At 36.1% G+C, this 27,894-nt stretch overlaps 1 protein-coding gene across 1 annotated transcript in view; it reads right to left on the bottom strand.

Annotated features, from left to right (window-relative positions):
* The window catches only part of LOC150075388 (thiopurine S-methyltransferase-like), an 80,279-nt gene extending 57,451 nt beyond the window's left edge, over positions 1–22,828 (bottom strand). The window contains exons 1-3 of the mRNA XM_090388836.1: positions 22,746–22,828; positions 10,543–10,627; positions 1,859–1,951 (exon numbers count right to left, since the gene is read on the bottom strand). Coding sequence (XP_090244962.1) covers positions 1,859–1,951; positions 10,543–10,625 — 176 coding nt within the window. The 5' untranslated portion in view covers positions 10,626–10,627; positions 22,746–22,828. The remainder of the gene's footprint in view (positions 1–1,858; positions 1,952–10,542; positions 10,628–22,745) is intronic.
* Between the last annotated feature and the right edge of the window lie 5,066 nt (positions 22,829–27,894).

Below are 27,894 nucleotides of genomic sequence, written 5' to 3' on the forward strand. Positions count from 1 at the left end.
TAATTGTGAATATGCGATTAACTTTGAAACATTCATTGACTTTGTTCCTCCAGTTTTAATCCATACAATGAGAAGGTATGATAAGTTATTGCATATATTTCATTTTCTTAGCTGAAGAGGATTGAAATGTCTTCGTTGCCCTATTTCCATGTTCTTTAGCATAATTTAACAATTTTAATTTGAAGCCAACGGTATACAAAGTCTTCTGCTTTGTACTCGTTTTGTCAGGTACAAATTAAAACTATTAGAAACATAAGTTACTAAAGAGATGTATTTCTCTCTCTCCACTAGTGATTCATCAATTTTTACAGGGATTACTGATTTTCAAAAGGTCATGGATTAGATCAATCAAATGATTACTAATATAAATGGATCATGCTACTTATTGTTGCACATGTAGATTTCAGAAGGAGAAAAGCAGGGCAAAGGAGGTGGGGGGAATAGTCAGTGTCATATACTGAAGGTAAGGCAGAGCTACAAGGTAATTCCCTGTAATCCTTTGTAAATTGGTTCTCATTTTATTCTTCTTGAAATTTTGTCCATCTGGTAGTGATCTGAAGGGTGTTAAGTGCTTCACTAGCTGTTAGTGTTTGTAATATATACTTATCATAATGTCCCTCCTCTTCAATTTTAATTTCTGTTTAATGACAAAACAATTTCTTCGTGTGCAAAAAAGGGATAACCAGGATCATTACAAAAACAACCTACAGCTAATGTGCAGCTCAGCTTTGTCTCTAGTTTTGTGAATTGTCCCTAAATTTATTTACAACGTATAAAAATTATTTTTTTTTTTAATAGATCCAAATCAATAACAGTATACTACAAGAGCTTTGAAGAAAATTTCGTCAACGGATAAAATATGAAGAAGGTTAAAGTACTTCAAACCAACAGAGTAGCAGTCTTATGTGGTAGGTGGGTTCTCATGCAATTTAAAGAAAAATTTTTATAATAGTAATAAAATCTCTGCTTTATAGATCAGACATAATTTTTCTTGATAATCTCAAATATCTTTCTAAGCATACTAAGTGATCACATCCTCTTTTTAAGCATACTAAGTGATCACATCCTCTTTTTGTATCTCAGCATTCTGACCAATAAAACTGATCATCTTTTATTAAGTTTTAAAAATTTTTTACTTTCTGTAGCATAAGAATCCACCTGCCACAGAAAACTCTCCTAGCTCGTCTACACTGTTATGATATATCAGCACACTCTGATACTAATACTGTGATCATACATAAACAGATAAGGAGTTAAACAGTCCTGTAAAGTCTACGCATCTTAACCCATGTCTGAACAGTCTCATTTTGTTTCTACCAAAAGAAGGAGGAAAGGCAACACAGGCATACATAAGAAATACTTGTATGGTATAATATTTTATATATATTATACTATACAAGTATCTCATAGTATAATATAAGAGATATTGCATTAGTTAATAGACATCATTACAGTTCATGTCTTTGCTTTATATGTAATGCAGTTACTAAACAGCATAATTAGATAATACAGCAAAATACATAACCCCACTAAAATAGTGAACTTTAGTTTAACAAAGTGCTTAATACAGAATTCAAAACAAAGATTTCTGATTTTGAATTTACTTGAAAATTTTACACATAATGACAATTTTAAAATAAAAGACCATTTTGTTCAATTTTCTTCATGCTAGACTATGCACAATCTGAAATTAAATAATGCATATAATTTATTTTAACAATATAAAAAAATTGTACATTCAAAGATAACTATTTTTTTAATATTTCTTTATAATTTTGACATCATAATAAAGACTGATTAACAGCACCTTTTGTTATTTTTTTTCTAAGAGTAAAAAGTGAAGATTCCTTACACTTACCATTTCATGTCTAGACATTTGCCACACATTGGAAAAAATATCTGGATATTGGTGCGACCATTCAAAAGTAGGTCTTTATGCCTTAGCAGGGTTCTACAATCAAAATGATATTAAGTTCCAAATGACTAACTGTTCATTGTTTCTATACCATTTCCAAAATTATTTGAATTAAAATTTATCTCAAATAATTTTAAAAGCTGGATACAGCTTTTACTTAGCATACAAAGATAACATTATGAAAAAAATTAATAACATTAAAACAAAAAATAACATTAAAAAATTAACATTAAAACATAAAAAATATAACAATATTAAAAAATTAATAACATTAAAACATTAAAAATATAACATTATTAAAAAATTAATAACATTAAAACAAAAAATAACATTAAAAAATTAACATTAAAACATAAAAAATATAACAATATTAAAAAATTAATAACATTAAAACATTAAAAATATAACATTAAAACATTAAAAATATAACAATATTAAAAAATTAATAACATTAAAACATTAAAAATATAACTTTAAAACATTAAAAATATAACAATATTAAAAAATTAATAACTTTAAAACATTAAAAATATAACAATATTAAAAAATTAATAACATTAAAACATTAAAAATATAACAATATTAAAAAATTTATAACATTAAAACATTAAAAATATAACAATATTAAAAAATTAATAACATTAAAACATTAAAAATATAACATTATTAAAAATTAATAACATTAAACATAAAAAATATAAAATTATTAAAAATGACCAGTCATGTTGGTATTGATTAAGAAAAAATCAGTTATTATCATTATAAGAGAAAGACATTATATAATTATTATCAGGTATCTCAGTGGCATTTAAAAAATCTATGCCATCAGAGGATTTCTGCCAATACCTTAATCACAAATACATCACTCAACTAATACAGAAAGGAATGTGTACTCATATACTCTATAAGCTATATCCCTGTCATAATGTAACAGTGACAAAGGATAAACTCTAGCCTTGTGTACATAGCATTCTCAATCACTGGAACACTGCAAAATTTACAATTTTATGGGCAGACAAAAAAAATCTGTTATAAATAACTGGAAAAAGTAATGAAACACTTAAAAAATAACAGATACCCACCAAACTTAAGTAAAAAATAGCTAACAATTGCTTTATAGATAACAAGGAAGGCAAAAGACTAATTTAAAATGCCGTTAAAGGACATAATGATGAATGAAGGAATAAGCAATACTATAAGTAAACACACTACTCTCTACTGTATCATAATTTAAATAAATTCAATAAATTTATTATATATTAAGCAACCATGCATTTCAGAGGTTTTTGCCTTCTTCTTCTGTGGTAAAAAATATATCAATTTAACAACAACAATTAATAAGTTTCTGGTGAGAAAATACATCTTCCACTAACACAGAGAACACAATGTCTGAAGGGAATTTTGGGAGATTTGTCATGCAATGGAGTGGCCTGACATTCTGTTTTACTGTCATGACAATGCTTGAGGGCAAATGAAAGGAACTTGAGGGCAAATAACTGAAGATGACTGGCCATTTCTTCCTGCAAACTGTAACTGGGTCTGTGGGTGGATCAGCAAAGCTGCTAGATGATTTCCTCTAATTTAAAACAGGGTGGACAACAATGTAGGAGGATGGTTATTCTGCTAAAGTTCCTACTGATGATTTTGCTTATTCTTTTCATATTCTGGGCCTCCAGGACATCAATGCACAGCTCAAATGGGAGATTTCCAGAACTTCAGGTAAATTCACACTTTGAAATGCCAAACAAACTACAAGAAACTTAAACACTCGCATTGGCTCAATTTAAGTAGACTTATCTCTCTCTTTCTTCCTTTCCCCCTTCTTGCCAGTTCTTTATCCTTATTACACCCCTATTGAACCTTCTATCAGTGATAGAATGCCACCAAGGAGAAGTCACCCCATTTCAGCTGTGTATTGACAAAAACTTAAACCTGCAACCCCCCCCCCACACCTCCAGCCTGCTCGTGGACCTTGATATCTGGTCTTTCTAATTTGAATGACAATGATGGGAATTCAGTGTGACACTGCATGGTGACATCAAGGTGATTTGTATGATGATACAATCCAATGTGTTGCAGCTTCAAATATTTAATACACTCACAGAAAATGTATAACTTTATAAATCAATTTGGTAAATTTGACAGTTTAGCAGCCAGCTGACTGTTACTATTCTGAGTTTCTTTAAACCAAAGCATGTTTTCCTTGTGGCAGTCAAAAGTCTACTAGCTCCAAAGAGAATCTGTAGATAGCAAATTGTCACATGAATTTTTGGATATGCTTTTTTAAATATTAATTTACTTTCATTTAAATATAATCATATTTGGAGAATCAGTTTGTCAACCAATAACACTACTTGGAGAACAATTTTCTGCATTAACTTGATGTTGTTGTTTGGTTTTTAGGAGCATTAGCAACTAAGGCCATATTGCTCCAGAGATATGCGGTGGTCATTCCCTGACTTTTCCGCATCCTCCGTATTTGGTGGCTCATGGGCTCGAACCCTGGTCTAATCAAGAAGCATGTGCTACGCACTGCTGCTCCTGCCCACCTGGCTACGGAGGCACCCTGAATTAACTTGAAATTAATCAGTTTGACTGTACGTATGCAATTGAACAGCTACTAGGTTGCTCAATACAGGATAATGCAGAAAATCATACATACTGTGATAGAAACAGAGCTAAATATGAAAAAGAAGTTTTTCATATTAGCTCTCTTTTTTCATATCAAATTGAGAGCAAAAATCACCCTAAATACAGCTTTACAATACACCAAACAACAACCCAATTCAACAGTCAATAATGTGATGTTTATTAAAGAAGTGTAGGGGGTTATGCTGTAAAGTGTCACAATTCGTCATCTAAATAGATGAAAACAGTGAAAATAAAACAGTGAAAGTATACGTAGGTATACTTTTTTTGTCACTCCCCATTTTAACCAACTTTTTCAATTGACTGACCAACTACTGTCCTCCTCGTGTCAGATAAGAGGGCCTCTACTGTAACGACAGTGTAACTGTAACATTAGACTATGCTAAACTACGCACCAGCTGAAATAGAAAAAAAAAAAAAAGTAAATAATGCATATAATTTATGTGATTAATGAGGTTTGCAATGAGATTTATGTGATTTGAATTAATGAGGTTCGTGGTTGAGAAGAAAAATGCATGCGACGAATATAAATTATCAGGCGACACAGAAGCCTATGGCAGATAAAAGCCATTCTGTAATCAAGTCACAAAGGAGGTTAGGCAGGCGAGGGCAGATTATGAGAAATCTTTAGCAAAGAGTTCTTTACTTATGTAAACTCTAGAAGGAAGGGGATGAATCACATTGGTCCACTTAACACAGATGGTTCAACTATTGATGATCCTGCTCAAGAAGCTGATAAACTGAATCAGTATTTTGTATCTACATTCACACGAGGAGTTATTCAAGGAGGGAAATGCCAGAAGTTTATTAAACTCTAACAGGAAGCTAAGTGATTTCTTATTAACTGAGAGCAAATTGGAGGAGAAATTGAAGTTAAACATAAAAAAGGCACCTGGGGCAGATGGAATCTATCCAGTTATAATGAAGGAAACAGCAAGGGAAGTATGCAAACCCTTAGCCATAATTATGAGAGCATCCTTAGAGTCAAAGGGGGTTCAAAGGGTGACACAAATAATTATGGACCTTTTAGTTTAACTTCTGTTCCAGGGAGTCACTGGTTAAAGAGGTGATACAGGATCACCTAGACAAGACAGCAGTAATAGCATTAGTAGAGGCATATGATGCACGAAAGCAAGCTTATGCAGCATCAGCCAAAAAAATAAAAAATAAAAAAATAATAAATAAATAAAAAATAACCACTTCCACTTCACCCCTCTGTTCGTTCGAAATACCTGTCCAGCTGAGCCTTAAACTTATTTAGGCTCAGCCTAAATAGCTCAGACGCAGCATGGGTTTGTCTTGTCTGACCAATTTGATTGGATACAACGATGTGGTCACAAAGGAACTGGATGCAAAAAATAATTTTGATATCACATACTTGGATTTCAGGAAAGCTTTTGATACTGTTGCACACAGAAGACTGCTGCACAAATTGGAGTGGTATGGCATTAAGGGCAAGTTACTGCAATGGATAAATGGATGGCTGAGTGGGATACAGCAGAGAGTGGTAATAAATGGACACTGCTCTACGTGGACTAATGTTATTAGCGAAGTCCCCCAGGGTTTGGTGCTGGGCCCATTATTGTTTTGTATATTTATCAATGATAACAATGAAGGTATATCATGCTTAATGTCCAAGTTTGTAGATGATACAAAGGTTGGTAGGGTTGTTAAAGGCAGGAAAGAGAGTATGCTACTCCAACTGGATCTAGATAAGTTGGGCAAATGGGCTGAGAAGTGGCAACTGAAGTTTAACAGTGACAAATGCAAAGTACTGCATATGGGTAGCAGTAACACAAGAGAAATGTCCCAACTGTGTGGTACTACACTCAGGGAGGTGGAGAATGAAAAAGACCTGGGGGTAATTGTGCAGTCAGATACGAAGTTCTCTGAGCAGTGCAGATGGTCTGCCGGAGCAGGCCATGGAGTTTTGTCAATGATATATAGGAATTTTGCTAACAGAGACAAGGAGGTGATTATCCCTTTGTATAAGGCAATAGTCGGGCCACACCTTGAGTACCGTATACAGGTCTGGATGCCTCATTTTAGGAATGATGCTAGAACGAGTCCAAAGAAGGGCAACAAGATTGGTGAGGGAAACAAAAGGGATGCTCGTACCAAGATAGGCTTAAGTTTTGCAACTTGCAGCATCTGGAGAATAGTCACCTGCGAGGTGATCTGATTGAGGTGTATAACTCAATGCTGACGGGATACTTCCGCTTGCTCAGACCAAGAAAACCTGAGGGGGTATAGATTCAAATTGAGGAAAGACAATTGTGGAATTGATGTGTGGAAGTTTGCCTTTAGCCAGTGGTTAGTTGATTGTTGGAACAGACTTAAATAAATTTAAGGCTGAACTAGACAAACATTTGGAGTGACCAGATGGTTGAAATGGGAAGGGGTTTTTTCCTTGATTTCTTGCATCATATGCCTCAACTAATTTGTAATGCTAATTACAAAAATTCAACATTTATGCACAGTAACAAGAAGTTTAGGCAGGTCATTCAACACAGGTAATTAATAAAGTAGATGACTTAGCAGATCCACCAAGATGCAGCAGACCTAGATAAACTGGCTATAATACTCATGTATGGATTATAAAACATATCTGGCTACCTAAGTAAATAGCCCCATGAGTTTTCAAGAACTGAATACTGCATGGTGCACTATGCAGAATGCACTGAGAAAAATGAGATCTTCATCTTTATATGATTAGCCACCTCCAAACATTCTTGCTGTCAGACCTTCAAAAGTGAATTAATTATATAATGAGTTTTCTCCAAAACCACAAATAATATTGCTTCAAATGCGGACTGACTGTTGAATGTACTTTACGATAAAGTACATATTAGCCTTTCAGGTACCATAATACTGCCATTTGTCACACTTGGTAATCTTAAAATCTGTAAGCACAAAGTAACCCATCTTCGAAAGGAAAAGATTAATCACTGGCCTTTTCTCTCTTTTTTTATGTACAAAATGCAGATGGTGGCACATATGCAGATCACCAGAATAATACTTACACTTTCCTTGAAATTGTACTGTGTGAACATTCAGAAACAAAATACCACACACTAAAGTATACTGATGCAAAATGAACCACCAGTCCAAACTGGCAGTTCTGGTATATCTAAGGTTCATACCTGAAGAGGTTCTCAGCTATAATTCAAGTTACACCTAGCCTTTCACATTGCAAAATCTGTATCCAAATGATTGCTGACTTTTGGAATATTCCAGGATGTCCCACAAACTCATCAACCTTTACACATGGGAAGAAGAAACCATATTAATGATGCCTACCACACTACCATCGTAGTTTCTTAAGAGTTATCTATGGGGTATCTATACTGATATTATAGAGATATTAAACTCTTAGAGTATTATGTCTTGTTGCCTTTAGTTAATTTTAAATAAATTAAATTGCACCAAGGCACAAGCTTGTGATGATATACTACTATGTGAATCTGTATTGCAGCATTTTATTCACCAAAATTTGTTGCTGGTTAACCACAGACATTGCACAGAACGGTACATTTCAATAAAATTATTTCGTAAATGTCATTTTTTGTTTATGCTGATCAAGAATGCACTTTTTTTTTCTTTTTCTTATGTTGCAAGCAAGATTCTATTACTGAAATCTGATATGTAGTTTCTTTTAAAATTCAGCAAACTTATAAGTTATAGGTGGTAGATGACTCTCATCGACCGGTGCAATACCACCACTTTGCTTATTGGAGGCTTGAAGTGGTGAAACCCATGATTAGTCTCTAGAGCAAAGTTTCCGGCATTCCCTCCATACTTCTCTTTCAACCCATGCACGGTACTAAGTACTATAGGATTTGATACCTTTCGTGTTTGGGATTTCCATAAAAAAAAAAAATAAAAATAACTGCCATATATATATATATGGCAGACTCTTGATTTATTGAGATCGGATTAACCGGGACACTTCAAAGACTCCAAATAAAAAAAAATCAAAAACAAAAAAAAAAAAAAAAACCAACCAGAAATCATAAAATTCAAGTAATAAATAAAAAGGTATAAACAGATGTTTTGCAAGTCATAAATAAGCGACAAGAAGTGGCATTATAAATTGTCATTCGGAGATTAATGTACCTATTACTTGCAACCCCTGCTGTCTTCTTCACACCTGCCGCTCAAAAAAAAAAAAAAAAAAAAAAGAGACCAAATGTTTAGTTTATTTTAGTGCATCATCGATTGTTGTGTTCCGTCACACCACAAAAGGACAAATTTTGTTTCGTTATGCATGTCAGGGATGTCGGAATTTTTTTTTTTTTTTATAGTAACTATTTTTTTTTGTTAGAAATTGTGAAAATAATGGGCAAACGCAAGAGTTATGCTTTCAATTAAACAAAAACTTGAAATTATACAAAAGTTTGAAAACGGTGCACCGTTAAATCTCTAAGGAACCATTATAATGTTTGTGACCATATCATACATGACATTGTAAAAAATAAAGGAAAGCTATTAGATTTAAAATCAACATCGTAAAAAATAAAGGGAAGCATCGTATTGGACACATGAGTAGTGCATGGCAAGTTTTTTTGTTTTTGTCTATCACCATACTTTTTACATAGGTTGCTGAACATTTTTCAATACAGTAAGTCCCTGACTTACGTAGCTTCAGACTTAGATTACGTTATTTATATGACTGAAGATTTCAGTGAAGGGAACAGTATTTCACATAATAACGTAAAAACTCACAGAATTCCAGCTATTGGTATTATCGCAAATGCAATAAGATCGAGTTTACTATCCTTTTATAATGAATTGCACTAACAGAAAAGCCCAAATAACTCGGAAAGTGCAAATTGTTTTCGTTGTTTTATGGCAGTGACTTCCGGAAATATGCTTTAGTAAAATGTGAGCTTGCATGGGGTGATAATAGTGAGATTTTGACTTAACCCTGTGAAGTTCTTTTCAGAAAATTTAATTTTGACTATTATCATGGTGCCGACTAAGAGAATAAGTGACAGAGGTACTAGTAAATCTACCAAAAAAAGGAAACTGATCGATTTGAATCAGAAAATTGAAACAATATGTATGAAAATGGTCAAACATTAACAAGCATCGCACGGAATTCAGATTTGTCAGTGGCAACAGTGAACACAATAAAGGAGAAAGACAGAATGCGAGACGTGATCGGCACCAATAAGACAACAATAATAACCAAGGCTGCTACGAAATGCATACCAGTTTTTACAGTACAATAACATGCATTTTTTCTTCCTTATGTTTTCTTTTCTTATGTGCCACTCTGGCTAATTCACCGCTGTCCCCAGATAAAGTTTTTAATTGAACTAATTAAAATACATAACTAGTTTTCTTCATTCTTCTGAAGATGTTATGTGGTTTTTGTAATTTTGGCATATCAGGGATATAGTAACAATATTTTATTAGTCATACCCGAGTTACATAAAACTCGACTTACGTAAGAAGTCCTGGAACGTATCTCTCACATATGTCGGGGACTTACTGTATTTTTGTATTAACCAGGAAATCGATTATCTGGGAATTTATTTTTACCATCTATCCCGGAAAATCGAGAGCCTACCGTATATATATGTATATATATATATACTTTAGGATTACGATGACAGATATTATCACAGCAACAAAATTTTATATTACAGATTAATAATTTTACTTTTTTGTTCTATTCAAGACTGCTTACATTTCAATCAGTCATTACTTGAAGTACCTGCTTCGTGGTCTGAGGTTCTTTGGTGCTAATCCAAACAATCCTTTATGCATTCTTCTGTCAGTGTACTGTATCACAAGGGTGTTTGATGTTTTTGAAGGTTCTTTATATGCGTCTTTTCATAAGATTATATTAACACTACTATCGTGCTTCAGGTGTCAGTAAGCTTTTAACATCCTAGACACACAAAAGATTCTAAAAAATTATTAATCTATTTTTTTTTTTGCCATTGTAATCAGGATTCTTTTACACTTACGCATTCTTTGTTCTTAGACTCCACGGAGTGTCATGTTCATTATATTTTGCTCTCCAATAGTTTAAGATGTCTTCTGAGGCCATTGCTAAAATAAATAAATATTCTGTTCATTTATGGTTTCACTTAATAAAGTTTTCAGTAACATGTTTCTAATTAAGATTAAATTTCAATAAAGATTAAATTTCATGATTATAAATAAATAAACATTAAACTTCAAAATAATTATTACATAAATGAGAGCTTACATAAGCTCAATTTTTCCTACATTCTATTAATATTTTAGAAATAAACAAGGAGTTACCTTTCATTCCGTCAGTAGGATTTCTTCTTTACCAATTCTCCTTAAGCGAATAAATTATGAATTGATACGTTAAAACCAGATTACATAATTTAAAACTCATAATGTGTTCCTCACTACTGACACACAGGCAGTCCAATACTCCAGGATCACAGTAGCGAACCACAACCCGACCCCAGATATATCAAAACCCCCATGCAACCTTTAGTGAAGGAAGAGATTCCTTCACTAAAGGTTGCATGGGGGTTTTGATATTTCTGGGGTCAATTTCTGGGGTAGGGTTGCGGTTTGCCACTGTGATCCTGGAGTATTGGACTGCCCGTGTGTCAACAGTGAGGAACACATTATGAGTTTTAAATTATTTTAAATTATGAAATCTGGTTTTAACGTATCATTTCGTAATTTATTTGCATAAGAAAAATTGGTAAAGAATAAATCCTACTGACTGAATAAAAGGTAACTCCTTGTTTATTTCTAAAACAAAATAATTATATAAATAATGTGGGTTGATGACATCAGTTTGGTGCAAGAGTTGTCACCCTTTTTTAGGAATTAGATACAGGGTGATTCACTACCAGTGCGACAAACTTGCAGGAGGTGTAGGGGGCACAAAGACGAATCGGAATCACATAGCATTGCAGGGTCCAAAATGCCTTCGTCATGCGGTAGAGGACGTTGAACGGGAGGTCGCATGAACAGCGATCCCGCTGGAAGTCAGCATTTGCGAACAGTTTCTGTTGAAGAAACCAAGTAGCAAAAGTCCTCCGGAGTGGATAATCCGCAGGCTCCAATGATTGGACACGTTGCAGATGGTATGAACTCATTTGGTTTGTTGACAGTGTCCTCCATACAGTGGACTGGGAAATAGCAGAGCGGCGCGTCCGTTACAGTCCGCAGCTCCATACGTGAGGTGTATGTCGGCCAGTTCAACGTTTGAATACTCGTCCATCCTACTGCCTCGGGAACCGGTTTGCAAATGCTGACTTCCAGCGGGATCGCTGTTCATGCGACTTCCCGTTCAACGTCCTCTACCGCATGATGAAGGCATTTCGGACCCTGCAATGCTATGTGATTCCGATTCGTCTTTGTGTCCCCTACACCTCCTGCAGGTTTGTCGCACTGGTAGTGAATCACCCTGTATATACAAGCAAATTTCCAAGCATAAGAAAAAACATCAGTGGAATAAGAAAGTGTAAAATGGCAACACAGAACAGGAGCACAGGTTTCCAGAACAGGTGGAGAAATGTCATCACAACCTGGAGCTTCCTTGGCATCAAAGATTGTTCAAAATTCTTCTGACATCCTTTTAGTATAAGTAGTAGCAAATGATGCAAGAAAGAAACCTTATAAAGCATTAGTTAAAAAAAAAAAAAAAAAACACTTTCTACATCACCTGTCCAACCACTACAATGATTTTTCTAGTCCATCCTTGATTTATTCAAACTATCCACTTCAACAACAACAAATGGAAGTTTTTTCTGACAATCAACCACTTGCTGGCTGAAGACAAACTTCCACACATGTCCGGCAATCATCCTTCCTCAATTTTAAATTTATTCTCCCTCATATATGTAGTCAGAGCATGAGGAAGAATGCCATCAACATTGAGCTTACTCAATCCATTCAAGCTCTTAAATCAGATCTCCTCGCAAGTGCCTAGTCCACAGACACTGCAATTTGCAGAATTCAAGCCTTTCTTGGTAGGATAACACTTTTGTTCTTTTCACCAATCTCTTTGCCCTTCTCTGCACTCATTTCAGCAGATCTACCTCCTCCTTAAAATTAAGTCTAAAGAACTGTATGCAGTACTCAAGATACAGCCTAACCATGGCTTCGTATAATTGGATATGGATATCAAACTCTTTATCCCTGCTAGAAAATTTCCTGTATATCATTCAGGAAATGATATATAGGAAAATCCCATGGACTTGTCCAAGCAGCCTGTCTGCACTGCCCAGAGAACTTCATACCTGACTGCACAATTAGCCCCAGGAATTTTTCACTTTTTACTACACAGTGTAGTTCCACACATTCAGGGATTAGATGTTTCAAGGTATGTTGGTACCTTAAAACATCAAAGTTGGTGCATTAATTTGGAATTACTGCTACCCATAAGCAGCTCCTTGAATTTGTCAATGTTAAATCCCATTTCTCAGCCTATCTGCCCAATTTTTCTAGATCTTTTTGCAGTAGCTTACTTTCATTACTGTCATTAACTACAATGCCAACTTTTGTATCATCTTCAAACTAATACATTAAACCTGATATACCTTTATCAATATCATTAATAAATACAGAAAACAACATGAGGCCAGTCCTCAACCCTGGGAAACTCCACTAGTAACATCAGTCCATTAACAGCAGTGTCCATTAATAACCACTTTGTCTTCTACTACTTTGTCTTCCCTATATCCAGAGCAGCAACTTGCCTTTAATGACACAATGCTGCAATTTATACAGCTGTCTATTATGTGCAACACTATCAAAAGCTTTACTGAAATCCAAGTATATGATAGAATGAATTTTTGCATCCAATTCCTTTCTTATTGCATCACAATATGCAATCAGGTTGGTCAGACAAGACTGCCCCTTAACAAATCAATGATGTGACCAGAGTGTAAGTGAATTTTGTCTAGATGGTTTTGTATTATGACTTTAACCAGTGACTCCATTATTTTCCCAGGAACAGAAGTTAAGCTAAGAGGTCTGTAATTGATTACTTGTCACCTTTTGATCTCCCTTTGTGAATTGGGGATATATTCCGACATCTATAGAACACAGGGACTGTCTCCAAATCCAAAGATGCTCTCATAATCATGTCTAAGGGTTTCCTAACTTCCTTTTCTGCCTCTGTTAATATAAATGAATAAATTCCCTCTATCCAGGGTTCCTTTTTTTATATTTAGCTGCAACAATTTCTCTTTCACTTCCTGCTCAATTATTACAAAATCATTTAGCTCCCTGTTAGAGTTTGAAAAACTTCTCCTATCACTTTCCTAAAGATTTCCTCAGATTTGAATGTAGATGCAAACTACCTATTCAATTTATCAGCAACATGAGCAGGATCGAAAACAGTTAAATCATCAATATCAAGTGGACCAATGTGATTCAACCCCTCCTTCTACTGTTAATATAAATAAAGAAGTCTTTACTGCTTTTTTTTGCCAGAGACTTCTGATAAACTACCTTAACTTTCCTAACCTCCTTTGTGATTTGATTATAGACTAGTTTATATCTGCCATAGGCTTTGTGTCACCTGTTAATTTATATGTATCCCATGCATTTTTCTTCTCTGCCACATGTCTCATTAGTTCATCTGCCATCCATTTAGGCCTAAACCTTGAAAAATATTTCTTATTTGGTATGAAAAGCCTAGTAGCTTCCAAGATTAATTCTTTGAACGCTTCCCATTTAGAATTTGCTGTTGGTAACATCATCAAATGGTCCCACTGCATAGAATATAAAAATGCTCGGAGACCACTTTAGTTGTCCTTAAGAAACAAAAGCTCTTTACCCTTGATAGTAGTTACATCTAAGTAAGTTTCACATCGGTACACTGCAATTACTCCCATCTAATAGTTCTTTTACTTGCAGATTCTTAATGCACGAAGAATCACAGATAATCAGATAAAGAATATTGCTGCTTCTTGTTGCCTCTCTAACATGCTGCTGTAGAAAAGTCATCCATTAAATCCACAAAAGTCTTGCAAGTGTGTGAGGGACAAAACCACAAGTTCTAGTCAATATCTAGAAAGTTAAAATCCCCCACTATAAGTAATTCTAATTTACTGGCCCATTATATTTCTCTGTATACTTGTTTGTTATACTCATCACAGCTTAGTCCTATAGCACACCCCCTATTCTCATTTTTGTTTCCCAGTGCTTATGTTACAACAAACTGACTCAACATTGCACTAGCCACCCATTTTGACTGGATACATGGCCTTAGATTTAATATACTTCTTAACTAAGAGCATAACTCCATTCATATTCCTGCATGTCTGTCCTTTCTATACTCCCCATATTCAAATTATGCATTCCTTATGTCTGAGTGACACTTGTCACCAATATCCCTACAGTGCTTGCATTTCATGATTTAAGTACTTCAAATTCATAAAATTTATATACTTTGCTCCTAGCATTAGTGTGCAAGTACACATGAACCTGTTCCTACTCTTATAACCTGTTCTTACTCTTATTTACCCTAATGCACCCCATGTATTTATTTTTACCATGAGGAAGACCACAGGCGACCACAAGAGGCATTGAGTGGAGTGGTAGGAGGTAGTTTACCAAGATCATCAATATAAGATGTTAGAAGGAAAGTAAGATGCCAGAAGATCAGCTTTATCATTAGCCTAGGTAGTAATAGAACTATCAGGTTTTAAAAGATGCAGGAGTACAGATAGGCAAAAGTCGTGGCCAACAGCTCTGGTAAGAGATCAGAATGCTCAAATACCAATGAAACAAAAAGCAAGTTTTCTATTTTTAGGCTGTTTAAAATCTAGTTTGGCCTGATTAATAACTGTTTTATAATTTGGTGTAAATAGAAAATGAACCTGGAGATTTGGATGCAAGCCAACTGCAATATGCAGCAACCTCTTATCTTGAACAGACTTTGCATATTTATTGAAAATTGCTGTTTGGATAAAGAACAAGATTTTAAAGAGTTTGGAATCGAGGATTTCATCCCTACATGTATAATTTCACAGACATGACCTGAGCAAAAATTGATATCAGAAGATTTAAAATAGAAGATTTAATTTAATCCAACCAAGGAAAAGAATAGAAATATCGCTGTTCATCCTATTTTGCATTCTTGTAATGCCAAACAACATGAGGCTGAATAGGGCCATGAGAGCTCCATTGGAGAAAAGCTCATCACGAAGTTGTGGTCTGAGGTGCCTAGAGGACCACTCACCTCAACCATGCACTTGGATGGGTTGTTTGTGAGAAAAAGATCATGGGTGTTGGCTATATGGTTAGGATTGCCTGATATTCTCCAAGGTAAATTAACAATCTGTGCAGTCATTAGTAATTGCAAAAGCCTCCACATATCGACATGACTAGTAAAGTGCAGCTGGCTGCAATTGTGAACATTAAAATTGTAAAGGAAAATTATCTTACTGTTGAGAACATTGGAATGGAGAAAGTTGAGCTTCAAAGAGAGAAGTCAAAAGAGTTTCAAGTGATTAGTGGAATTGCGAGATCAATAGAGGCAACGGTGAATTTGATTGAAAGGGATAGAGATATTTTAAGCAAGAGATCGAGAAGAGGAGATTCCAAATTGCCAAGTCTGTAACAGGGAACATTACAGCAGTCATATACACACAAGTACCACCTTTGAAGTGAAAATAATCATACAGAGAATAATAATTAGGACAATTGCTGAAATGAGCAGTAGTTGAATCAACCGATAATTGAGATATTCTGTCAGAAAAGTAACTGGGCTTGGCAAATTGAACGTGGAAATGGACATAACTAAGATCGGAACTAGACCATGTATATTTATAAAATGAACAAGGAAGTGTTTGAGAGGTTTAGATCTTTTTTGCAGATAAGTTTGTTCTATTAGTTTGACTATTCATGATGTTATTATTATTATTATTATTATTAATATCCATATGATGCAAGGAAGCCTGAGGCTTATGCTGCACCAGGGAAAAAAAAAAAAAAAAAGGTTCCTGAGAGAGTCAAAAGTAGAAGGGAATCACCAAGAAAGAGAAGAATGATGATATCCAGCTCAGGACCCTGGGTGTGCCAAGCCCATACTCACCAGATGTGAGCCCCTGGGGTTGTATTCAGTAGTAAAGAAAAGGAGGGGGACCATGTTATATGAAGTAATGAAATTTTTGGATATGGTGTACACACAGCAATATATCCAGATTCTTGGCATAACATGGTCTCAAGAATGCCCATCCCCTGCATACACCCTACTTGGATTTCCTTCAGTCACTATCTGGTAGTGCAGAAGCAGCGAGATTATACACCAGTTGATCCAGCTGCCACCTAAAGAGTTACTAATAGGGTAGGTACAGTGGAATATCTAGCAGCCAGCCTGTGAACACCATTTTAGATCCATAACCTTGAAATGTAAGAAAGATTTGATCTCGCCATGATGCCAATTATAATCTCAAAAGAACATCAATCACACTGGATTATGGAAAAGATGAGGGAGTTGCTGGAGTTTTACTCTAGAGACTAAAGATGGGTTTCACCACTTGAAGCAAATAAGCAAAGTAGTGATATTGCATCAGTTGATGAGCATCATTTACCACCTTGTATTGTCTGGTAATGCAGAAGGGTAGCATTCCTTTATGTGATGTGGATGCCACACCTGGCCCACTGCTTACATTGGTTTACACTTTTGCGGTCACATCTAGTATACTAGGTGCCCTATTTCAGGTTAAATGCAAACTGACAAAAATAAAGACATTCACTATGCATCTGCCAGACACTACATGAGCATTTGTGTTTCAATCCAGATCAGTGACCTTGAATATTTTTTTTTTTTTTTTTTTTTTTTTTGGTAGTTGTTGGCGCATCGGCTACTGTGGCCATGTGCACCTCCTAATGTTTTTGCAGTACTTTGATCCAAGCCCGAGGCGGGATTCGAACCCGCGACCTTTGGGTTGCCAGGCAGGCACTTTACCCACCTGGCTAGCCCGGTCGGCTTGAATATTCTAAAAAATACAATAACCTTTATTATTTTCATTGGTTTCTCTCGTTTATTTTCATTAGACATTTTTAAATTAACTTCAACAAATCATAATTAATAGATCACCATTTTCAATTCAGTAAAAAAAACTAAAATTAAATTTTTTATTATTAAAACAAAAATGGGTGTCTGGCAGACACCATGCAAGCATCTTTGTTAAATTAAGGGTGTGAATGACAGGTTAATGATGAGTTGGAGATAGTTTTAACTAGTCTGAATGACTGCCATGTATATATCGCTGTTCCACATCGAAAAATGTATGTATGAAAGACTGTGCTTTCTGGAATCAGTTACCTTAACTTTGCTAGTATGTCATCTGACAGGTGACACTTTTTTAAATTTGTAAATAAAATCCAATCCTCTCTAACTGGTTATACATATTTTCATGATGCCTGAGAGAGGATGCCCACATTAACCCCAGGGGCTCACATCTGGTGAGTATGGGCTGTTGTTTTTTTTGTTTTTTTGTTGTTTGGAGCATTAGCAACTAAGGCCATATTGCTCCGGGATATGCGGTGGTCATTCCCTGACCTTTCCGCATCCTCCGTATTTGGTGGTGATGAGCTCGAACCCCAGTCTAATCAAGAAGCGTGTGCTATGCACTGCTGCTCCTTCCCACCTGGCTACGGAGGCGCCCAGAGTATGGGCTTGGCACACCCAGAGTCCTGAGCTGGATATCATCATTCTTCTCTTTCTTGGTGATTCCCTTCTACTTTTTTTTTTTTCTCTCTCTCTCTCTCTCTCTCTCTCTCTCTCTCTCTCTCTCTCTCTCTCAAGGGTAAATAGGGAATTTTTATTTTATTATTTTATTTTATTTTTTTTGGCTGTTACAGCATAAGCCTCAAGCTTCCTTGCACCATATAGCTAATAATAATTATATAATTATTTTAAGGGCACAAAAGGTGATATAGTTGTACACGTTGGCACTAATGATATTAAGAGTAGGAGACCAGCGGAATTACTTAGCAAGTACAGGTCACTGTTGAAAAAAAGCCGTGAATTAGGGTTGAATTTGAAAGTGTCTGCAATTCTGCCCAGACACGATAGGAGGGAGTATATGATGAGAGCCTTGTCGATCAATTCGGCCCTGGAGGGATTGTGCAAGGCTCAAGGGGTAGAATTTTTTTCAGCCTGGACTGTACTTGTTAAAAGGAGAGATTGCTTCTACAGGGATGGAATACACTTAAATAGAAAGGGTGCAAGATTTTTTGCTGATGCTGTCGAGGCAGAGTTAGGTGGGTCGGAAAACTGCTAGTTGGGGGGGGGGATACAAGGACTAATAGATTAACAATAGCCACTGGCAGAGGTGGAAGTGATTCTTGCACTGCTTCTATTGAAATGAGCAGAAGCCTGAAAAACAAGATGCAGGATATTTCAGAGACTGCTGAGAGTCATTGCGGTACAAGTAAACACATGGGTTGTGTTAGGGTAGCCAAGAATAGAAACAGGTGCATGTATACCTGCATGTACACCAATGCTAGGAGTTTGGTAAATAAATTTGATGAATTTGAGGTATTGCTCAAAACATCAAAGGCAGATATTGTTGGGATATCAGAGATGTGGTGTCACACAGATATAAGGAATGCGGAACTGGAATTTGGGGAATACAATGTGTATAGAAAGGATAGACAGGACAGGAGGGGAGGAGGGGTTATGCTATTAGTTAAGAAACACAAAGTCCAAGGAAGTGAAGCCAGTCGACATCGATGGACAGGGCAGTGTCGAGTCAGTTAGGTGTGACATAAACATAGGGAAATCAAAATTGAGAGTAGGAGTGTGCTATAGGCCTAATGACTCTGATGAGTATAATAAGATATTGTACAGGGAAATAGAGTGGGCCAGTAAATCAGAGAGTCTTATAATGGGGGATTTTAATTTCCCAGATATTGACTGGAATTTGTGGGTTGTTCACTCGCACACTAGCAAGGCTTTTGTGGATTTATTGGATGATTGTTTTCTACATCAGTATGTTCGTGAGGCAACAAGAGGGAGCAATACTCTTGATCTGATTATCAGTAGTGATTCTTCATGCATTAAGAATCTGCAGATAAATGAACCACTAGGTGGCAGTGATCAGAGTGTGTTGAAGTGGGATTTACTCAAGGAGGTAACTACCATCAGAGGTAAAGGGAAGGGTTTTTGTTTTCGTAAAGGTGACTATGATGGTCTGAGACAGTATTTAAATTCTATACAGTGGGACCAACTGATGATGTTACCAACAGCAAACTCAAAATGGGAAGCATTCAAGGAACTAATCTTGGAGGCTACCAGGCTTTACATACCAACTAAGAAATATTGTTCAAGGTTTAGGCCTAAATGGTTGTCAGATGAACTAATGAGACATGTGGCAGAGAAGAAAAATGCACGGGTACATACAAATTAATGGGTGACATGGAAGCCTATGATAGATATAAGTTGGTCTGTAACCAAGTCACAAAGGAGATTAGGCAGGCAAAGGCAGACTACGAAAAATCCTTGGCAAAGGATGCAAAGAAAAACAGAAAAGAGTTCTTTACTTATTTAAACTCAAGAAGGAAAGGGATGAATCAGATTGGTCCACTGGATACTGATGGTTCAACAATTGAGGATCCTGCTCAGGTGGCTAACAATGTAAACGAGTATTTTACATCTACATTCACGCATGAGGAGTTATTCAGGAAGGAGAATGATGTAGGTAAAGTAAACATTGGCAGTGAGCTGGATGATTTTGTAATAACTGAGAGGAAAGTGGAGGAGAGATTGTTGAGGATAAATATAAAAAAGGCACCTGGGGTGGATGGGATCTATCCAGTTATATTAAAGGAGGCAGCAAAGGAAGTAAGCAAACCCGTAGCCATAATTATGAGAGCTTCTTTGGACTCAGGGGAGGTTCCCATAGACTGGAGATGTGCAAATGTAACCCCAATTCACAAAGGAGGATCAAAGGCTGACACAAGTAATTATAGACCTGTTAGTTTAACTTCTGTTCCAGGTAAATTAATGGAGGCACTGGTTAAAGAAGCACTGCAGGATCATCTAGACAAGAATTCAGTTATAACTCAGACGCAGCATGGTTTTGTTAAGGGCAGGTCTTGCCTGACCAATTTGATTGGATACTATGACGTAGTCACAAAAGAACTGGATGCAGGGAATAACTTTGATATTATATATTTGGATTTTAGAAAGGCTTTTGATACTGTTGCACATGGAAGACTGCTGCACAAATTGGAGCAGTGTGGCATTGGAGGCAAATTGCTGCTATGGATAAGGGGATGGTTGAGTGGCAGAAGACAGAGAGTGGTAATCAATGGGCACTGCTCAACGTGGACTAATGTTATTAGTGGAGTTCCTCAGGGTTCAGTGTTGGGTCCGTTGTTGTTTTCGGTGTTTATGAATGATACTGATGATGGGATATCAAGTTTAATGTCCAAGTTTGCAGATGATACAAAGGTTGGCAGGGTTGTTAAGGACACCACTGATGCTATGCTGCTGCAACAGGATCTGGAAAGGTTGAACAGATGGGCTGAGAGGTGGCAAATGAAGTTTAACATTGACAAATGTAAAGTACTACATATGGGAAACAGTAACCCCAGAGCAACGTATCAACTCTGCGGTACTACACTGACAGTGGTGGAGAATGAAAAGGACCTGGGGGTAATTGTGCAGGCAGATATGAAGTTCTCTGAGCAGTGCAGACAAGCTGCAAGAGTAGCTCATGGTGTCTTGTCAATGATATACAGGAATTTTTCTAGCAGGGATAAGGAGGTGATTATTCCCTTGTATAAGGCAATGGTTAGGACACATCTTGAGTACTGTATACAGGTCTGGAGGCCTCATTTCGAGAAGGATGTAGAGCTGCTGGAACGGGTACAGAGAAGGGCAACAAGATTAGTGAATGGAACAAAGGGTTGCTCTTACGAAGAAAGGCTTATGTTTTGCAAATTACAGAGTCTGGAGACTAGGCACCGGTGAGGTGATCTGATAGAGGTGTATAAGGCTTTGAATGGTTTGAGCATGCTCAATGCCAATGGGATTCTTCATCTTGCTCAGAATAATCAGCTCAGAGGGCATAAATTCAAATTGAGGAAGGACGGATGTCGGATAGATGTGCAGAAATTTGCCTTTGGCCAGCTGGTGGTTGGTTGGTTGGTGGAACCAACTTCCATCACTTGTTGTTGAAGTTGATAGCCTAAACAAATTTAAGGCTCAACTGGACACGTATTTCGAGCGAACGGAGGGGTGAAATGGGAGTGGTTTTTTTTTTTTTTTTTTGGCTGCTGCTGAATAAGCTTGCTTTCTTGCATCATATGCCTCTACTAATGCTAATGCTAATAATAATAGATTATGGTACCAGAATGATTAACACCCAGTCCAACTGCAAAATCTAAATCCAGGATGATCCTCATCCACTTGGTCTTTGCACTTCCTCTGGTCCCCCCCCATTTTGTTTTGCATGAAGGTGAATGATAATAACACGAGAATTAATTTACTTTGTTTTTACACAGTATATTAATCTTTGGTTTTATACAATTTATTAAATATATTATATTTGTTTAGATGGTGGCTGCAAGAAATTTTATTAATATGATTCCTGCTATTCAAGGCATTTTTTTATACTGATTAAATATATATTTTTGTCAAAGTTTTATCCAACAAGTGCAAATATTAAAAATAATTTATATGCTGGTTCTTACTGGGTCTGATATTTGGGCACCATCATATTTATGAATGCATTCAATGACGATCTTAACATTTTGGAAGTTTTAACAATTGTAACTTGACACTTTGTTTAGAAAAGTAAACTTATTGAACCCATTCAAGTAGTGGTTAAATCTAATATTTTAAAACTTTTTCACAGCTGTGATACATTCGCCTTTCACCAAGCCGAGGAGGGGTCTAACGGAAGTCAGATGCTTCTCGTCGGTTTCATAAATTGATCTATGACCGGCACTTAAAACTACACCTGATAATCAGTCATCGAATCTCGCGAATTTTATAAAGCTGGCTCTGTGTAAAAAACTGCTACCTAGGTTACAGTTTCCTGTGATAACAATGAATAAATCTTTAATTCACAATCGCCCCCCGCAAGTCCACTCCAGTTCAGAGTTCAGTCCGAATTTTATTAAACATTAATCCAGACAAGTGCAAAACATCATTTATTCACTTTTCTAATAAGAGCACTATAAAAAAAAAAAAAAAATTACTTACAGTTATTTGAGGAATGCCGTGCGAAATCCCGTTTAAATAATTCTCTATTCTAGAGGGAACGGTTGTTTGTATTACCACGAAACAGTTTGCTTTAAATACTCAGTTTCAATTTTTGTATAATGACAATGTAAGACGATCTCAGTTCAACGTATGTGCAGAACGTGATTTTTTATGCTTTTTTTTTTACACAATACCATCTTAGAGCACTTACCCACAGTGCTGCCAACTCTTAATAATATTTCCCGCTAGCCGCATACTCAAAATCCGCTATTTTTAGCACTTGACCCGCCAAATTTTTTAAATTTTCATTTGTTTGTACTTTGTAGTGAATAAAAACAAACAAACAAATAGTATATATAAATAGTTATTTATTTTTCTGTTTTTAATATAAAATCAATATCTAAAAATCTAAATTAATTTCGAAATTCAATACCTCCTCATCATATGCTTCTTGTGTACCTATTTTGCGAAGCACTTCTTCAGGTAAAACATAATTTTTACAACACTTTTCAACTCTTTTGAGCCCGTATCGTACTGATAAGATTGCATTAACCGTGCCAACACTCATTCTGTTACGTGTTTTGTTTTTTACTAGATTTAAGTTGCTGAATATTCTTTCCACATCTGCATTGGATAATGGCAAAATTAAAATACCCAATGCAAATTCGCTAATTTCTTTAAATGGATTTTTACCGCTTGCATCTCGATATTTCGAAACTTCTGACCAAAACTTCATTGTATTGTTGATGTTTTCCCATTTAACGAGAGTAATGTTTATATACTGTTGCTCATTTTTTTCAATTTCTACTTCAGACAATTTTAAATTTTGTAATAAATTTATCAGTGGTTCTTTTTGTTGCTTTAACATATTGTTAACTGAGATTAATGACATTTTTTCTAATTCTTTTATGTTGTCCGGAAGGCGTTGTTTTAATTGTTGATACAAATCAATCAAGAAATTACGGCATCTCTCCCTTATTGCCATTTCATCCGTTGTTGTTGTGATAAGTTTATTCATTATTAATTCATTTATTTTTCTTTCAAATTGGGGTCTAAATAATTATTAATGTCCTCTTCTATCTTTTCAATATGTGTATTTGGTAAAAACATTTGATTGGCAATCGTCGACAATAGCATGTTTAAATCATGTAGTAATAATGTAGGATCGGCAGTATTTGATTCAAAAGATTTGTTTACTCTTTGTACTTCAGATAAGATAGGTTTTAAAATAAAAGATATGCTAAATTACTTTCATCTTTGAACATTGAATAAAGAAGTTCTGCAGTATAACATTTGTTAGTCAAACGAGTTATTTCAAAATGGGCTTTTAAAAACGCACGATTTTGCATTGCACGAGGGTTTCTAGGAATACAACTATCGTGCTATACGTGGACTGACTATACTAAGATATTATTAAACTGTGGTTATTAGAAATAATTATTACTTATTACTCTTATTACTTATTGCTCTGTGGTTATTAGAAACGTTGAAAGAGATGTCGGTAATTCGGATCGCATTTCTTGGAAGCCAAACAAATACGACGAAGAAAAATTATCCAATGCCATTCCTTCGCTGTTTCAAAAAAAGGCGTCATTAGAATTTTTTCCACATTTTTAGATTTGATTCAACAATTTAAAGCCATGACCCAATGATCAGGTCGTTTGACCGCGAGCGTAACTACGTAAAATTGTTGGGGTTCTCCTCAGGGAAATCCAGAATAATATAAAACCGATTCTTCGCTTTATAAAAAAAAAAAAAAAAACTATGAAATATGATATCCCTACTATTTCAATTATGAATTATTTTTATTGTTAATTAATTGAACAATTAATTTAATATTTCTTAATATAAATGTTACATTGCCAAAATACATAAAATGCTAAACATTTATACTCTTCCCGCTAAAAAATCCGCTATCCGCTATTTCATATTTTTATCCGCTAAACCTTGAGCAATTCCGCTAAATCTAGCGGGAAAAGCGCTAAAATGGCAATACTGCTTACCCAAAGGTTTAATCCATGGGGCAGATAAGATAAGGGAAAGGAAGGGAGGATCGAATGAAAAAAATAAGTAATGTCGCACTAAGTAATAACAACCGCAGTGCAGCATAGATTCGATATTGAGAACGGCGTTATAATATCGATTTTTTCACATTAATTTTGTGTTATATTTTAATTTTCCTGAATACAAAGCTAATATAAACTGAATAACCAACCTTTCCCTCAGATACTCATTTATCAGTTACTTGACTAATTAAAATCGTCCATCTGAAAGCATTTTAACTATGATATTCACTAAACCCCAAGGCTCACATCTAGTGAGTATGGGCTTCGCACACCCAGGGTTCTGAGCCAGATATCATCATTCTTCTCTTTCTTGGTGATTCCCTTACTTCTCTCTCTCTCTCTCTCTCTCTCTCTCAGGGTAACTCAATTTTTTTTTTTTTTTTTTGGATTATGCTGATGCAAAGCTTCGGGCTTCCTTGCACCATATGGCTAATAATAATAATAATAATAATAATAATACTGAGAAATGTTTTCAGTCTCGGTGAAATGCGTAAGCCATAAGTTCAATAACAACAACAACAACAAAAAAATAGAATCTTTCCAATTTTAAACAAGTGTTCACCATTCATATTTTACACATATAAAAAATTAATTTCTTTCTAAATAGGGGGTATACCGATATATAGTACATTAAAAAGAAATAAGTAATTGAAATGTATCAGTTGTTATAAACAGAGAACGTACGAAGTTGCTAATAACCATAACCAGGAATGAACTGGAGAGAAGCAGAACGCCGTTCCGGCTCACCACACTCATCGAAAAGATCATGTTCTTAATTATAAAATATAAGATATTTTATCAAACGAACATGAACAGGAATTTTCCATTCCTGTTCATGTTCGTAACAAATGCTTAGAAATATATAGAAAACACATGGAACATACCTCAGAATATGGGAAATATACCCACCTTAACGGACACTGAACGTGTTCTGCACCGATCCAGCAACTTCCTATTGCACTGTTTCAAATTGTAAAAAACCTGCAACGTGACATGTAAATAAATCATTGTGACTGCCTGATTTAAGTCTTCTAGACTTCTTGTTGATGGAACTGCTTTAAAGAGGAGGGTTGTTTACAAGTTAGCATCATGACTAGGACTGTGTTTAATAAAGAAGCCTGGCATTGATCATGAAAAGGCAAGTGTCGAGTTGCAAGTTGAACACACTTTTTTTTTTTTTTTTTTTTTAAACGTGTAAGAGGTAAACATGATGAAATGAACATTGAGAGATTTTCATGTTATGGGGGTGGAGTTGCAGTTTCTCGTTATCATTCAGGTGATTAAAAGTCTTGATACAGGCCATATCATAACCATGGGCTTCAAATAAAAGGGACCAGGCTTTCATCCACAGATTTGAGACTTTAAACAACTTCATCAGGTCAATAATTTTAGACATCCTCATACCATTTATTAGACTGCCGAGCTAATACATACAGGCTTCGTAACATGCATTCCCAACTTGCAAGATACTGGAACATTCAATATGATCAACGTTGCAAGTTTCTCATAATCTGAAACTTAGTTGGATTCCAAATAAGTTCCGTGAGGTTCATCATAATACACTTACACTGAGTGATCACTGAATTATGACCACCTACCTCATACTTCGTAGGTCCTCCTTTTGCCCTTAGTACAGCAGCTATCCGACGTGGCAACAAGATGACGGAAGCGTTCGGGAGGTATGGGCAACCAAGCTGTGTGTAATGCGGTCAGCAATGCAGGTATGGAGTTGAATGGTGTATCCAGACTCCTGATATGCCTTTGCACAGTGTCCCACAAGTGCTATATGGGATTGATATCGAGGGAGTTCGGAGGACAATCGATATGCCGGAAGTCAGAACTGTGTTCCTCAAACCATTCCTACAACAAGTGCCCGATGGCTCGGCGCATTGTCATCTTGGAAGACACCATCGCCATTGGGGAAAAAGTGTAACATAGTGGGGTGTAACACAGTCAGTAAGCAGTTAACGATAGTGAAGACCACTGATACGTTGTTCCACATGCACCAGGGATCCATGTTCCTGCAAGTGAAACATGCCCCACACCATACAATCGCCTTCACTGGTCTGCACTTTTGACACTCTACTTGATTGATAAAGAGCCTCATGTTGTTGACGCTCAATCCGTACATGACCATCCACGGTGTGGAGTAAATAACATCACTCATCCGACCAAGTACACCTTCTTCCAGTCTTCGAACGTCCAACTTGCATGCTCTTGCATGCAAGTTGGACCAACTTGCGCCAAGCGAGTCTTTTACGCCGATGAACTTGGTTAGGAGAGGATACAGTAAGGGTCATATGCTGGTATAGCCCATGCGTGCGATGCATGGTCATGCCAGATATTGTTCTGGGTTGGCCCATGTTGTATTGGGTAGTAAACTTTTCAACAGTGTCGCGCCTGTTCGCCTGTATGAGTCGTCGGACCTGGCGCTCATCTCTAACACCAACCTTTCGCTGACCTTTACAGTTTTTCCGTCGGGTCGTTGTTTGACCATTTGACACCAGTCCTGATACACTTTAACTACAGCTGCTCTTGAACACCCTACCAGTTCAGCCGTGTGGGAAATCGAGGCAACAGCTCGTTGAGCTCCGACAATCTGACGTTTATCAAAGTCCGATAAATCCTTCCTTTTACCCATCACGCTCGGAATTTTACTACCTACTGAACCTCTGACACTTTATCTATGCTATGTAGGACGACTAACTGCGCACTCTTGTACCTCACGTGATCAACGGATCGCATTCAGTTTTCAGAGAGGTGGTCATAATTCAGTGATCACTCAGTGTATATGCCTATAAATTATGCTTGGATGCTGTTAACATAATAATCAAAATTATTTATTTATTTTTGGGTTCGTTATAACTGTTTCATTATTATTATTATTATTATTATTATTGCTGCTCTTATATTATTCCTCCCTCATTGGGGGTTCCACCTCCTGACGGGTATTACTACCAAGTACACAGGGTGGTTATTGTTATGTCCTAGCCAGTGAAATCTCAGGAAATTAGGTGGCAGGACCTGCCAGAGTACATAACTATAATACTGATGTACCTGGTCTGCCTCCATGGGGCGGAGGC

Source organism: Mastigoproctus giganteus, chromosome 14 (assembly GCF_048544385.1).
Source record: "Mastigoproctus giganteus isolate SK-2022 chromosome 14, ASM4854438v1, whole genome shotgun sequence".
Classification (NCBI taxonomy): domain Eukaryota; kingdom Metazoa; phylum Arthropoda; class Arachnida; order Uropygi; family Thelyphonidae; genus Mastigoproctus; species Mastigoproctus giganteus.